The following is a 16840-nucleotide window of genomic DNA, read 5'->3' on the forward strand; positions in this document are numbered from 1 at the left end:
TTCAGTAACTTATTATCAAACCCTTAAGGACGTTTTTGGCCCCTGCGTCCGGAAAGAAGTGGATAATAAAATATAAATGTCAAAAAAATTGGAAAAATTTGCACGTTTTGTCAAAAAAAAGGAAAAAAAGGCTAAAATTTATGATGTTAAAATGTTGAAACCTTTGCACTACCACTAGAAACTATGCAGTAACCTAATATAAAACCCTAGAGGAGGTTTCTTGACAACTAGGGCTGAAAAAAACACAAAAAATGACAAAAATTTTCAAAAAACTTGAAAAAAAATTGTGAAAGTTAGTATAAAATTGCGTGTTTTTAACGATCGGTTGTTCGTCAGTAGCCACGGGAGGCGGGGGGGGGGGGGGGGGGGGGTGTGGGTGGGGGTGTACACCGGGGGTCTGGTGGAGGGGGTGGGCAACAGCTCGGTGGGGGGGGGGGGTGGGGGCAATGGGGGGTCAACAGTGGGGGTGTCGTCAACCTCTAAGAACCGCCCTTCATAACATAAGTATAAGTCTCCAAAACAATTTGAGTTGAAACAGAGCTGAAAGGCTCTAAGAGCACTTAAAGCCTGCTAGGCGCTACCTGTTTATCCCGTTTTTGAGGACGAAAAGTCAAAAGCGTCAGACGAAAAATCGGTCAAGCGAAAAATCGCATAAAAAAAAGACCGACAGGACTAATATAATTGCTACAAACTTCGTTTGAGAGCAATTAATAAACAGACCTATGTTTTCACTTATTGCTTCAAACTTCGTTCGAGACCAATTATAAAGATAGAGCAGCAATACAATCCACAATTCTCTGGATTGTAAAAAAAGTTGAGCACCTAAATAATAGCTTTTGAGAGGCTGGCGGCGGCTACTAATAACTGCTTCAAACTTCATTAGAGAGCGATTAAAAGATTTGTCACAGATATTTTATTAGACATGAACAGAATACACAAACAGCATCGTTTGCATTACAACAAATGAGTTTTAAATATACATACTATCATAGGAACATAACACTGACGTTGCATTCACAAGGGTTAAAACACAAAACGGGAAAGACAGGTACTCCCATTTAAGAGAAATAGTAAAATTAAGGACTGCTTATTGTTCTGCAAATACGATTTATAATTTAAAATGTATATTAATATTCCTATTAGAATATTAATATCTATAGAGAAATACAAATAAATTGCGATTACGCAGCATTGATAAAACTTCTGCAGCAAGATATGCATAACCGGCAAAGTTAAAAGGATACGACATTTAAACATCAATAATAACATACAGTGCTCAATCTTCAGTCTCGGCTATTAAGAAGAAGAGTCGTTAGCTTAATCTCAAATCAGAAAATTATCTAGCACTCATTTGGTGATGATCAATTCAATGAAAATGAGTCGTGAGACATATCAAATTTCAGCTTCCGATTTCTAAGTTTTAGCAAAAGAATACTTGTGCGCCTTCCATATTAGCAATTGACGAACACTCCCTAAATCGCGTGGACATATTTGTCTCAGTAGACGTAGTCAGAACGCGAGAAGTTTCGGTCACCCATTCTCAGTCGATCGAAAGCTCCAGAGTGCAATGAGTTCATTCCACCTGAAACCATGCTTTTATTTCCAATTGCAATTCGGTCAAATGAACATGTGACGCCGACTAATGTTCAATATTTTCTAGAACGACAAACTGGGAAAGAGATGAGGAGGGGAGAAGAGAAGGGGCGCAATTGCCGCCTGTGGTGAGTAACTGTTCAAAACTCACTATGGGCCTCATACATTATTAACAGAACCACGGTACAGCCAGTGCTCAAGGTATTATAGAGACTTATTATAGATTTATCACGGTATTATAAATATTTTTTTCGCCAGCCAAGTTTGTTTCACTTTCTGTTATCGTGCATTATCTTTCGTAAAATTGCGAAAATTCTGAATTGAGCAAAAAACTCAACCAGCAAAAATTTGACCAATTAACGATGATCAAAAACTGTCAGTAATAAAAAAAGATAACCACGATACCCTTCTTTACTAATATCAAATATTGCTGGCAGATTGCCAGAAAAAAGCTGCGATAGCTTTCTAGACTTGTAGCCGCAAAATACCAAAGTATATTGCAGGCAGATTCCCAATGCGGCAGATCGCCAAAATAAACCCTGATTCCAACTTGATACAGGCTTAAATTTTGTTTTGGAAGCGGCCCTCAACAACCATCATTTCGATTGAAGCATTCTCATTTGACATTAAATCCCTCCAATTTGAGAGCGAGGAATTCATTGTTCTGAGCGAGGTAAGTCGTATGTGACCAAAATTTTATTGAACACCATCAACAAAAAATTCGATCCAATATTGAGTGAAAAATGACGTCACGCAAACAACTAAGTCAAACTTGCATGAACGAATGAATAAAGAAAGTTTGAAGCAAGCCTGGCGTCATATGGTTGTAACAAAGATCTGGACAAAAAGACAACACCGACAAAAACCGTGCGACTTGCTTTCAAACGACCGGCGACGGTTGACTTCGGTAGTAGCCAGCTGGGGCGTACGGATGTTAGTATTGGGGGGGGGGAGTCAAGCGATTGGGGAGTGACAGAGGCAGTTGCGGTGAATAGCAAACCTAGAGACTAGTAAGGCATAAGGCTCTGAGAGCTGCTCAGCCACTCAATAACCTTTGGGCTTCACCTGTTCATGAGTACGAAAAATTGAAAGGGCCAGACGGAAAAATGGTGAAGTAAGAAATTAGCTTGAGAGCAGCGAAACAAGGAATACATAACCGGCTAACGTCGGGCGAAATGCTCACAAACGAACGGCGAGCGGTTGGCTTTGTCAGACGCTAGCCACGTTTTAGTGAGGCTAGCTTTAGCTTAATTGAAGGTGCGTGAGGTAAGCGCAGCGGGGGAGGGGGTTCATAAACGCGGGAAGCATAGGTGGGAGGATCTTTGGCTGCATGGGGCCTTTTCGGCCTGAACAATGTGCACGGATGGCGGTTATGGAGAGGGCTGAATTGGGGGCGGGGGTGTCGGATCAATTTCTAAGAACAGCCCTTCACACTATAACTATGAGTCTGAAGAACAGTTTCTGTAAATCGAACACTTACGGACTAGTGACTGAAACGCTCTAAGATAACTTAAAGTCCCTGAGCGCTCTTTATCCCGTTTCTGGGACGAAAAGTCATGGGTCTCACAAAAAATCGCATAGAAAAAGACCAATAGGATTAATACCATTGGTAAACTTCGTTTGAGAGCAATAAACCATGATTTTCAAGAAAGTGCTAATTAAGTCATATATGATAAAACAATTCTCCTATAATTCAGCGTTAATGGGAGTAGTAGATGACATCACGCCATATAAGAGCAGCTGAAGTGCGGAATCAAAAGTTACGAAAAGAGAGAAAGAGAGAGAGATAGCGTTAGAGCAATCAAACTTGAACGAGAAAGAGAAGCAAAGAAACCCCAGACGACAGAGATAGAGAGAGAGCTAGGAAAATTATCCCTGATGGTATTCGACTCAGCAAGTTTCAAATGAAAACTTGAACTGAAAAGAGGAAATTTTAAAAAGTTTGCCAATTTCTCAATGAAAAAAATGTTTAACACAGTTTTTTGCCTCTGTAGCTCTTTCATGTAACCCATCTGCATGAATTAAGTTTCGTCGGCCAGCAATGGTCGCTAAATTCAGAATAGGACAAAAACAATCAAAAATTAAAAACAATTGCAAATTTTAACAAAATTTGCTAAAAGTCGTAATATTAGTATCTCCAGAACCATTACATTGTCTCAACAGACTATCAGATATCCTTAATTCAATCTTTAAATAGTTTCACTGGCTCATAAAGATCCATAAACGTGGAACAACAATTTTCTAAAGATTTGAAAAAAAATTAAATTTGATCAAAAAATTGCTAAAGATCGAGTCATTAAAATATTGATAACCATTCGATTTTCTCTAAACTATGCAACAGCTTATTATCAAATCATGGTAGAGACCGCTGCGCCACTGGTGCCAGAAAAAAAAATTCCAAAAATTTTAAAAATTCAAATGTTTAAAAAATTGTTAAAATTCTTGATATTAAAATCTTGAAAAACATTCCATTACATCTAGATATCTAGAGATGATTATCAAACACAAGGTGAGATTCCGCGGCTCTTGAGCCTGCAGAAACAAAAAAAAATGTTGACAAATTGCAAGTTTTATAAAAAAAAATTGGCGATATTAAAGAGTTGAAAACTAATCCATGGCCAAGAAAATTTTCCAGTTACTGAGGCTGAAAAAAAAAACCTGAATAATGACAATAAAAGTAAAAAAAATATAAAAAACTACAATTTCTGTCCAAAAAGGTTAAATTTTTACACTGGTCCAACAAAAAATTCGAAAATTGACAAAACACGAAAAATTGCAACATTTTGGGCTCCAAAACCTAAAAATGACCTTTTAACCTTATACTACGGCCTTCCCAGTAGCTTCACAGCACTAAGCACACATAGCTAATATATTGCCAGAAAATAGCCGCAATAGCTTTGTACATCTGCAGTATCAACAAGATAGTAGAATAAGCTAACCAAAAACAATTATTAACTGCTGAGATGTTATATTTTGATTAAAAATCTGTATAACTCTTTGTTGCTTCTAGTAGCTGCTCTCAAATAACCTTTAATTAGAGTGACACACACAATTGACATTATCTCTTCGAGTAAATAGAAGTCAAATTCAGAAGCATAGCTGGCAGATTGCCAGAAAATAGCCGCCATAGCTTCGTAGATCTGCAGTCTAAAAAAAAAACAGCAAAAATGACAGACCAAAAAATTGTCTTTTCATTGAAGGCTGATTTGTTATATTTTGATTTAAAACCTGTATATTTTTTGCTGCCTCTATTAGCTGCTCTCGAATAACCTTCATTTAGAGTGACACCCACCTATTTGACCTTATCTCTTTGAAATAAAGTAAAGTCAACTTCAAAGTGAGGAAGTCATTTTTGAGAGTGGGGTAAGTCAAGTGTGACCAAAAATTTAATCACGCAAATGAACAAAAAAACTCGCTCCACTAAGAGCAAAAAATGACGTCACACACGCACTTCAGTTGAAATTGCATGATCGAATGAACAAAAAACAGATTTGAAGTGGTTGTGACGTTATATAGTCGTAACAAAAATCGCGACGACGAAATAAAAAAACCAAGAGAAGGCCAATAAGAGCCTCAGCTATTGCTGTGCGGCTACTAATGAGGGAGTAATTTTCGAGAGCGAGGCAAGTCAGGTGCGGCAAAAAAAATAAACGCTCGAATGAACAAAATACTAGCTGCTTTAGGAGTGAACAATGATCTAACGCAAGCATTTCAGTTAAAATGGCATTAACGAGTCAACAAAAAGCAGATTTGAAGTGATTGTGATGCCATATGGTCGTGAAAATCTTGTAGACGAAATAAATAAAAACATAGCAGGACACGTCCTGACGTACAATTCAAAGAATTTTCATTGACTAAACAAAAAAACTAGACCTAAAACGGACTATGAATGGATTGGGAAAACCATTTTGAAAATCCGATCCAACAAATCGAAGAAACAGTAAATATGAAAGTGAAAATGCCGCATGTGAACAAACATAGCTGGCAGATTGCCAGAAAATAGCCGCAATAGATTCGTAGTTCTGCAGTCTCAAAAATTCTTGATATTAAAATCTTGAAAAACATTCCATTACATCTAGATATCTAGGGATGATTATCAAACACAAGGTGAGATTCCGCGGCTCTTGAGCCTGCAGAAACAAAAAAAAATGTTGACAAATTGCAGGTTTTATAAAAAAAATTGGCGATATTAAAGAGTTGAAAACTAATCCATGGCCAAGAAAATTTTCCAGTTACTGAGGCTGAAAAAAAAAAACCTGAATAATGACAATAAAAGTAAAAAAAATATAAAAAACTACAATTTCTGTCCAAAAAGGTTAAATTTTTACACTGGTCAACAAGATAGTAGAATAAGCTAACCAAAAACAATTATTAACTGCTGAGATGTTATATTTTGATTAAAAATCTGTATAACTCTTTGTTGCTTCTAGTAGCTGCTCTCAAATAACCTTTAATTAGAGTGACACACACAATTGACATTATCTCTTCGAGTAAATAGAAGTCAAATTCAGAAGCATAGCTGGCAGATTGCCAGAAAATAGCCGCCATAGCTTCGTAGATCTGCAGTCTAAAAAAAAACAGCAAAAATGACAGACCAAAAAATTGTCTTTTCATTGAAGGCTGATTTGTTATATTTTGATTAAAAACCTGTATATTTTTTGCTGCCTCTATTAGCTGCTCTCGAATAACCTTCATTTAGAGTGACACCCACCTATTTGACCTTATCTCTTTGAAATAAAGTAAATAAATGTCAATTTCAAAGTGAGGAAGTCATTTTTGAGAGTGAGGTAAGTCAAGTGTGACTAAAAATTTAATCACGCGAGTGAACAAAAAACTAGCTCCGCTAAGAGCAAAACATGACGTCACACATGCACTTCAGTTGAAATTGCATGAACGAATGAACAAAAAGCAGATTTTAAGTGGTTGTGACGTCATATGTTCGTAACAAAAAACGCACCGACAAAATAAAAAAACCAAGAGTAGGCCAATAATAGCCTCAGCTATTGCTGTGCGGCTACTAATGAGGGAGTAATTTTTGAGAGCGAGGCAAGTCAGGTGCGGCAAAAAAAACGCTCGAATGAACAAAATACTAGCTGCTTTAGGAGTGAACAATGATCTAACGCAAGCAATTCAGTTAAAATGGCATTAACGAGTCAACAAAAAGCAGATTTGAAGTGATTGTGATGCCATATGTTCGTGAAAATCTTGTAGACGAAATGAATAAAAACATAGCAGGACACGTCCTGACGTACAATTCAAAGAATTTTCATTGACTAAACAAAAAAACTAGACCTAAAACGGACTATGAATGGATTGGGAAAACCATTTTGAAAATCCAATCCAACAAATCGAAAAAACAGTAAATATGAAATTGAAAATGCCGCATGTGAACAAACATAGCTAGCAGATTGCCAGAAAATAGCCGCAATAGATTCGTAGTTCTGCAGTCTCAAAAAAACAATAAAAAGACAGACCAAAAACATTCGTCTTTTCATTGAAGGCTGATATGTTATATTTTGTTTAAAAATATGTATTAGCTCTTGCTGCCTCTATTAGCTGCTCTCAAATAACCGTCTTTTAGAGTGACACATACCCATTTGACCTCATCTCTTTTAAATAAAGTAAATAAAAGTCAATTTCAAAATGAGGAAGTCATTTTTGAGAGTGAGGTAAGTCAAGTGTGACTAAAAATTTAATCACGCGAGTGAACAAAAAACTAGCTCCGCTAAGAGCAAAACATGACGTCACACATGCACTTCAGTTGAAATTGCATGAACGAATGAACAAAAAGCAGATTTTAAGTAGTTGTGACGTCATATGTTCGTAACAAAAAACGCACCGACGAAATAAAAAAACCGAGAGAAGGCCAATAATAGCCTCAGCTATTGCTGTGCGGCTACTAATGAGGGAGTAATTTTTGAGAGCGAGGCAAGTCAGGTGCGGCAAAAAAAAAACGCTCGAATGAACAAAATACTAGCTGCTTTAGGAGTGAACAATGATCTAACGCAAGCAATTCAGTTAAAATGGCATTAACGAGTCAACAAAAAGCAGATTTGAAGTGATTGTGATGCCATATGGTCGTGAAAATCTTGTAGACGAAATAAATAAAAACATAGCAGGACACGTCCTGACGTACAATTCAAAGAATTTTCATTGACTAAACAAAAAAACTAGACCTAAAACGGACTATGAATGGATTGGGAAAACCATTTTGAAAATCCGATCCAACAAATCGAAAAAACAGTAAATATGAAAGTGAAAATGCCGCATGTGAACAAACATAGCTGGCAGATTGCCAGAAAATAGCCGCAATAGATTCGTAGTTCTGCAGTCTCAAAAAAACAATAAAAGGACAGACCAAAAACATTCGTCTTTTCATTGAAGGCTGATATGTTATATTTTGTTTGAAAATCTGTATAAGTTCTTGCTGCCTCTATTAGCTGTTCTCAAATAACCGTCTTTTAGAGTGACACATACCCATTTGACCTCATCTCTTAAATAAAGTAAATAAAAGTCAATTTCAAAGTGAGGAAGTCATTTTTGAGAGTGAGGTAAGTCAAGTGTGACCAAATATTTAATCACGCGAATGAACAAAAAAAACGAGCTCCACTAAGAATGAAAAATGACGTCACGAACAAAATTCAGTTGAAATTGCATGAACGAATGAACAAAAAGCAGATTTGAATTGGTTGTGACGTCATATGGTGGTAATAAAAATCTTAACGAAGAAATAAAAAAACCAAGAGAAGGCCAATAATAGCCCCAGCTATCGCTGTCCGGCCATTAATAAACCGACTAATGTCAGAAGAATTGCTCTCAAACGACAGGAGGGTGGAAAAACATTTGATCCCGCCGGGATTCGAACCGCTGACCTCCCGATCAATAAACAGATGCACTGCACACTCGGTTATCAGGCCCTTCTTGATGCTATACTGCAACCGACTTTATATTAGCAACAAGCAGTACTTCGGAGTGAAATCACTCAAAAAATGAAGAACGAAAGCATGAAAAAGTCACTTGAGAAGTCAAAGAAAATTTTAGAAGAATATCGCAAAAACGGTCAAGCAAAAAATTTGCATAAATAAGACCAACGCGTTTACAATAATTGCGATGAACTTCGTTCAAGAGCAATTTATCAATTAGAAACCAAAAACCACCGACTGTGCACCAAAAGACTTTTTATGGAAATTAAACTCAAAACACAAACAAAAAACTTGAAAAACCCGCCAAAATCGGATTCTCTCAGAAAAGGTTAGTTCATACGGCAATTTTACTCACTTTCACTGATACAAAAAAACGCCGCCTGACCAAATAGTACTTCCGGTAAAAAAAACCTTAAGAAAAGCAATACTCCTCTTCGAGTCGTAATAAAAAACCAAGAGAAGGGCAATAATAGCCTCAGCTATGGCTTCGCGGCTATTAAAAAGTGTCATTGAAATGGAACTCATTTTCTGTACAATGTGTCGAATTTATGACAAATTACCTACATTAATCAGATGATTACATATAACGTTCTCTATGAAAAACGCAAAATGGTCAAGCAAAAAATTTGCATAAAAAAGACGAACCCGCTTACAATATTTGCTATGAACTTCTTTCAAGAACAATTAAAAACCAAGAGAAGGCCAATAAGGCGAACTGCTCTCAAACGACCGACGAACGCTTGGATTTGGTAATAGCCATCTGGGGCTTAGAGATGCTAGCAATGGTCGGGAGAAGCGGAGTGGGGGGGGGCAAACGATGGGGGGGAGGTAGGACGGGACGAAAGGTGAGTCCATATCGTCAGGTGACGAGGTTTGACTAGGGGAGTGTTGTTTTGGGGGAATGAAGGAGACAGAGGATCAAACTTCCTAGACTAAAACATACCCGGCAGATTGCCGGAAAATAGCCGCCGTTGATTCCAATAAGCATGATTGGGATTGAAAGAATAGAAGATATCGAAAAAAAAGATTTTTGTACAAAAACATTTTTAAGTCCGATTTATTTTGATGGCATATCGTAGTTGAACATAACGTACTTCTATTTCTTAGAGAGAGGCTACACGGGCTACTATCAATATCAATAAGCATAAGAGATGGTAAATAAGACTTATAGGAACGACGTTCAAATAGCGGGCATCTAAAATTGGGCTTTATGGGTTTATCCCGTTTCTATTTCTGACTTCAATTTTTTATTCTGACTCTGTTCGTTTTGAATCGCTTTGCTGAGCAACTGGTGTTCAAATTAAAACACGCACGTGCAAGTTTAACTATGCCGAACGTCGCGAGTGCCAGAAGTTGAAATGCCAGAAGTTCCTATATACTTAGCCAGAAGTTTAAATGCCAAAAGTTCCTATATACTTAGCCAGAAGTTTAAATGCCAAAAGTTCCTATATACTTAGCCAGAAGTTGTAATTTTTAAAAACTCCAAAAAATTTAAAATGCGTTCTTTATTTAAAATTAATTGTTAGAAGGTTTTTTGCCACTGCTTGTTTTTTCCGTTTTTGCCACTGCTTGTTGGTGCATACAATTCTGTCCCCTAACAGGATTTTGATTTTGGATTTTTCAATATGTAATGTTAATTGCGCTGCTACTAGTTTACAGGAGGACGAGAGTACTGATGGGTGGGGGTGGGGGCTTGCAAAAACGGAAAAAATTCCTGGGGGATGGAGAAACGGAATAAATCCCTTGTATGAATTGACAAAGATATTTGTCGGCTAGGTCAAGACTCCTGGCGAAAATCATATCCATAGATATCCCGAAAAATTCTGGGTCTTCCTTTTCTTAACTTGAATCCATCGTTTCCACAGATTGTCCCACCACCGAATCTTGTTTTTGCCAGAATGGAATCATCATCGGTCACTATTTTTCAGGGACAATTGGCTTTTTTTATATCAAACAGAAAAATCAAAGAACAACGAAATTGAGAAATTGTTTCGTTTCTATAGTGCTTTGGAAACAAAAGAGCCATTTGTCTGGGAAAGTGATTCTCCTTTTCATCAATCGGAAGAAAATTCCTATTTCGGTTGTTTAATCGGTTAAAATCCTTTCCGCAAAGCTTCCGACTGAGCTTGCACAGTGCTTGTTTTAAAATGGTTACGTGACTCTGCAGAAGTCACTTCAAAATTCTGACTTAATATCTAGAACCACTTCGCGGTTCTCGATAAACGCCAGAAGTTCTCAGTGACTTCAAACAGAGTCACGTAACCATTACTTCACTTTTAGCAGAATGAGAGAAGAGAAACTAGCCTAGAGAAGTCGAACATAACCGACTAACGTCGGGCGAATTGCTCTCAAACGACCGGCGGGCGGTTGTCAGCACCTAGCCACTGTTTAGTGAGGTTAGCTTTCGCTTGATTGAAGAGGCGTGAGGCTAGGGTAATAGACGATATTATCACGCCACATAACAGCCGCTGAAGTCAACAAAAGAGTTAAGGAGAGAGAGAGAGAGAGAGAGAGTGCGAGGTAAAACGTGAGCGAGAAAGAGAAGGAAAGAAACGCCAACAACACACACACACACAAAGAGAAAGAGAGAGAGCTAGAAATTTTTTCCATGAGATTTTAGCCTTGTTAGTAACAATCATATAAGAAACTGAAAGTGCAAAATTCAGAAGAAAACTTTCCACATTTCGCAGTGACGAAAATGTTCAAAGAACATTTTTTGCCTCTGGATTTTTGTCATGTAACCCATCTGCAAGACTTAAAAAGCTTCGTTGGCCAGTATTAATTGTTAAACTCAAAAAAGGACTCAAAAACTGCAAATAAAATGACAAAAATTTCAAAAAAAAATTGAAAAAATCATAAGTTTTATGAAAAAAATCGATAAAATTTGTGATATTAAAAAGTTCAAAACTATTCTATCGCAATAAAAATTGTTCAGTAACCTATTATCAAAGCCTATACGAGGTTTCTTGGGGCTGGAAGAACTTAGATAATGACAAATTTTGAAAAATTTGAAAAAAAATTTCAAGTTTTATCCAACAATTGCTAAAAATCGTGATGTTCAAATGTTGAAATACATTCTATTACCACTAGAAACTATGCAGCAACGTATTATCAAACCTTTCAGGAGGTTGTCTGAACCCTGAGGCTGAAAAATCTTGAATAATGAAAATATATGTCAAAAAATTTTAAAAATATAGCAATTTTTGTCAAAAAATGCTAAAATTCGTGATGTTTATAAATCTTGAAAATGATTCCATTACTTCTAGAAACTACATATTAACCTATTATTAAACCCTCGAGGAGGTTCCTTGGCTCTTGAGGCTGGATAAACCTAAAAAACGACAAAAACTTTCAAAAACAATGAAAAAATTCGCAAAATTTATCAAAAAAATGCAAAAAATTCGCAGTGTTGAAATGTTGAAACCATTCTATTACCACTAGAAACTATTCAATAACCTATTATCAAATCCTAGAGTGGATTCCTTGACACCTAGGGCTGCTAGGGCTGAAAAAACTTTAAAAACTGACAAAAATTTTCAAAAATCTTGAAAAAAATTGTGAAAATTAGTATAAATTTGCGTTTTTAGCTAGCGGTTGTTCGTCAGTAGCTAGCCACGGGTGGGGGGAGGGTGCACGGGGGTGCCGATGGGGGTGGCGACAGTCGGGTGGGGGGGGGGTGGGGGGCAACAGGGCGGTGGGGGGCAATAGTGGGGGGGTCAGCAGTGGGGGGGGGGGGTGGGGGATCTTCAACCTCTAAGAACCGCTGTTCACACCATAAGTATAAGACTCCAAAACTGTTTGAGCTGAAACAGAGCTAAAAGGCTCTAAGAGCACTTAATGCCCGCTGGGCGCTACCTGTTTATCCCGTTTTTGAGGACGAAAAGTCAAAAGCGTCAGACGAAAAATTTGTCAAGCGAAAAATCGCATAAAAAAAAAGACCGACAGGACTAATATAATTGCTACAAACTTCGTTTGAGAGCAATTAAAAAGATTTCACGCAAAATGCTGAAAAAGCGGCAAAATGGTAAAGCAAAAAAAAAAAAGTTCGACGAAGTAAAAAAAAGGAGCGCTATAATAGCCGGCTGAGAAGATGAGGGCGGCTATTAATTACCAACTTCAAACTTCAGTAAATCGAAAAACGATCAAGGGAAAAATGGGGGAAAGGGGTTGGGAGGGCTGGACAAGAGGTGGTCCATATCGCCAGGTGGAGGAGGGTGGACGGGGGAGTGTTGCGGGGGAGGGGTGAGGAGGAGTGCGGGAAGAGTCAGGAGGGTTATACATATAAGATTAACAACCGCCCTTCAGACCATGAAATTGTCTCATCGAAACAGTTTCGGTGAATCGCATAACTAGAGACTAGTAAGGCGTAGGGCTCTAAGACAGCTCCTCAACCACCTAAAGCCCTCTGAGCGCTACCTGTTAATCCCATTTTTTAGGACAGAAAGTCAAATGGATCAGACAAAAATTGGTCAAGACCACAGGACTCGTTGGCAATATGTAAACTAACTCGTTTCTTCTGACTGCATCTTGAATTTCTTGAACTCAAGAAACTCTGCAAACATCTTCTGATCACCCATTTTGCCGCCTAAAGCAGCCTGGCTCTTGTTAGAAAGTCCTCTCTCAGTCGGTTTTCCTGACATGGTTCGCTTATTTCGCTTCCTCGACAAGAAAGCCTCTTTTGCACTTCCACTAAGCAAGCTCAACTCGTCCTCTCCATGAGCAAATGCGCAGGCTTCTCCATGGGAACAGACGCCTGCAACAAAAGATCTAATTACAAACCTTAAACATACTTTGCTTTGAGCATTCATTAAAACTGATTAAGGGTGGCCGACTTAAAGATGTGATGTCTCTTATTCAGTAAAAGCATTGTTTAATAGGGCGCTAGTGAAAATGGCAGACGTACCAAATTATAGAATTTTATTGTTCGCCAATCACGATTGAAAAAATGGGAATATTGTTTTCTGATTAGCTGATTCCTAAACAAATTCTCCATGTTTTAACATTCAGGATATAAATGTTCACGTAAAATTGCACATCAATCGCGATAAGCCGAAAGAGGAAAATTGCACGTTCGGTTGTGATAGATCCATATCAAGTCCCACGGGCCGCTGCGGCATGGCCATGGCCCGTGAGGCATGGCCAGATGCCGTAAAAAATTTAATCTAGAAAAAGGCTATGTACAATTAGGGCTAAGTGAACAAATAAAGGTACAGTTTTAAATTTCTCAACCAATCACATCCGTTGAAAATTCTACATTTTGTTACATCTATTTGTTAAGACGTCACCGTTTAACAGATTGTATTTAGATAGTTTATAATGATGGGACAATTTAACATTGAGATGCCGCGCAATTTAACATAGCTGGCAGATTGCCAGAAAATAGCCGCGATAGCTTTGTAGATCTGCAGTCTCAAAAAAAAAACAGTACGAGAGACAGACCAAAAAAAAACGTCTTTTCATTGAAGGCTAATATGTTATATTTTGATTAAAAATCTGTATGTTTTTGCTGCCTCTATTAGCTGCTCTCAAATAACCTTCATTTAGAGTGACACACTTCCATTTGACCTTATCTCTTTGAATTAAAGTAAATAAAAGTCAATTTACAATTCTATTTTGAGAGTGAGGTAAGTCAAGTGTGACCAAAAATTTAATCACGCGAATGAACAAAAAAACGAGCTCCAATAAGAGTGAAAAATGACGTCAAGAACGCAATTCAGTTGAAATTGCATGAACGAATGAACAAAAAGCAGATTTGAATTCGTTGTGACGTCATATGGTCGTAACAAAATCTTGACGACGAAAACATAGCCGGCAGATTGCCGGAAAATAGCCGCGATAGACGCTTGTGGCGTTACATGAATTCAAACAACTATAGAAAACATAGCTGGCAGATTGCCAGAAAATAGCCGCAATAGATTCGTAGATCGGCAGTCTAAAAAAACAGTAAAAAAAGACAGACCAAAAAAATTCGTCTTTTCATTGAGGGCTGATCTGTTATATTTTGATTAAAAATCTCTATAAGTTACTGCTGCCTCTATTTGCTGATCTCTAATAACCTTCCTTTAGAGTGACACACACCCATTTGACCTCATCTCTTTGAATTAAAGTAAATAAAAGTCAATTTCAAAGTGAGGAAGACATTTTTGAGAGTGAGGTAAGTCAAGTGTGACCAAAAATTTAATCACGCGCATGAACAAAAAAAACTCGCTCTACTAAGATCGAAAAATGACGTCACAGATGTAATTCAGTTGAAATTGCATGAACGAATGAACAAAAAGTGGCTAAGACGTCATATGGTCGTAACAAAAATCATGACGACGAAAAAAAAACCAAGAGAAGGCCATTAATAGCCCCAGCTATTGCTGTGCGGCTATTAATAAAAGAGACAGATCGACCACCAGTCCTTTAATAGACCACTAGACTTTTTGGGTTAGCTCCGGACTGTCATTTTTATGAGACACATAAGCTCTATAATGAGAAAGCACTAATAGAGCTTTTCAAAATTAGGATATTTTCCGTTTGTGCCCCCTCAGCTTAGTGGGCGCATATTATTTGCACCCCCCCCCCCATGCGCGTGCAATATTTGGGGGGGGAACAAACGGAAAAGATCCAAAATTGATATTTGAAATCAAAAACTCAAGACTCTAATATTCAAGAATTAGGGCAAATGTTTGGCACAACTTAGATGCACACTATTGACCTTTAATAAGTAAAGGTTCATAAAATCTAAAGTTTCATAAGTGAGCTCAGAAGTCATTTTTTTGAGTGAGGTAAGTCAATGAAAAAGTCAATTCCAAGATGTCACGGTAAGACGAAACAAAAATCTGTTAGACAAAGTAAAAAAAATAGGAGCGCTATAATAGCCGCCTAGAATTGAGGACGCGGCTATTAATAAATAAAAACATAGCAGCACAAGTGCTGGCCTACAATTCAAAGAATTTTCATTGACTAAGCACAAAACTAGACCTAAAACGGATTATGAATGGATTGGGAAAACCATTTTGAAAAAAAATCCGATCCAAAAAATCGAAAAAAACAGTAAATATCAAAATGAAACTGCCGCATGTGAACAAACATAGCTGGCAGATTGCCAGAAAATAGCCGCAATAGATTCGTAGATCTGCAGTCTAAAAAAATCAAAAAAAGACAGACCAAACATAGCCGGCAGATTGCCGGAATAGCTGCGAAAGAATAGACCTGCGTGCCATATAATAGAGATAGAAACAGTTACAGATCTAAACTGAAAAAAAATCACGCCGCTCAAAACACTAGGCTAAAAACATTCAGCGATAAATTAGTAAAGCTTGTTAAAATTCATTCCACAGAAGCCTCTTATTAGGGACCGTTACTGCACATAGGAGTTCCTTTGACCTTAAACAAATTCAAATTAAACTTAAGTTTTAAAGTGCAAAAGTCATTTTATTGAGTGAGGTAAGTCACGTATGATCAAAATCTAATCACGCAAATAACCCACAAGATTTCGCTAAAGCGAGTGAGAAATGACGTCATGCGCGCAAATGCCGTTAGTGAGAGGAAGAAGTCATTCAGAAAATTTGAATTTTTCAGCGTTGCTGTGTGAACAAATGTAAAACGAAAAAAGAGCGTCAGACGACGAAACAAAAAAACCAAGAGCACCGCAATATAGCTACGCTCAGCTTACAGCTTCGCAGCTATAAAAACATTCGTCTTTTCATTGAAGGCTGATATGTTATATTTTGTTTAAAAATCTGTATAAGTTTTTGCTGCCTCTATTAGCTGCTCTCAAATAACCTTCATTTAGAGTGACATACACCCATCTGACCTCATCTCTTTGAATTAAAGTAAATAAAAGTCAATTTCAAAAAGAGGAAGTCATTTTTGAGAGTGAGGTAAGTCAAGTGTGACCAAAAATTTAATCACGCGCATGAACAAAAAAACTCGCTCTACTAAGATCGAAAAATGACGTCACAGATGCAATTCAGTTGAAATTGCATGAACGAATGAACAAAAAGTGGCTAAGACGTCATATGGTCGTAACAAAAATCATGACGACGAAATAAAAAAAACCAAGAGAAGGCCAATAATAGCCCCAGCTATCGCTGTGCGGCTATTAATAAAAGAGACAGATCGACCACCAGTCCTTTAATAGACCACTAGACTTTTTGGGTTAGCTCCGGACTGTCATTTTTATGAGACACATAAGCTCTATAATGAGAAAGCACTAATAGAGCTTTTCAAAATTAGGATATTCTCCGTTTGTGCCCCCTCAGCTTAGTGGGCGCATATTATTTGCACCCCCCCATGCGCGTGCAATATTTGGGGGGGGGGGGGACAAACGGAAAAGA

At 37.6% G+C, this 16840-nt stretch overlaps 1 protein-coding gene across 1 annotated transcript in view; it reads right to left on the bottom strand.

Moving 5' to 3' along the window:
- Positions 1 to 898: 898 nt before the first annotated feature.
- LOC142339134 (uncharacterized) overlaps positions 899 to 16840 on the bottom strand; it is a 38530-nt gene continuing 22588 nt past the window's right edge. Inside the window, exons 6-7 of the mRNA XM_075388883.1 lie at positions 13024 to 13269; positions 899 to 1582 (exon numbers count right to left, since the gene is read on the bottom strand). Coding sequence (XP_075244998.1) covers positions 1497 to 1582; positions 13024 to 13269 — 332 coding nt within the window. The 3' untranslated portion in view covers positions 899 to 1496. The remainder of the gene's footprint in view (positions 1583 to 13023; positions 13270 to 16840) is intronic.

This window comes from Convolutriloba macropyga, chromosome 5, assembly GCF_964194025.1.
Source record: "Convolutriloba macropyga chromosome 5, txConMacr16.3, whole genome shotgun sequence".
NCBI classification, from domain to species: domain Eukaryota; kingdom Metazoa; phylum Xenacoelomorpha; order Acoela; family Convolutidae; genus Convolutriloba; species Convolutriloba macropyga.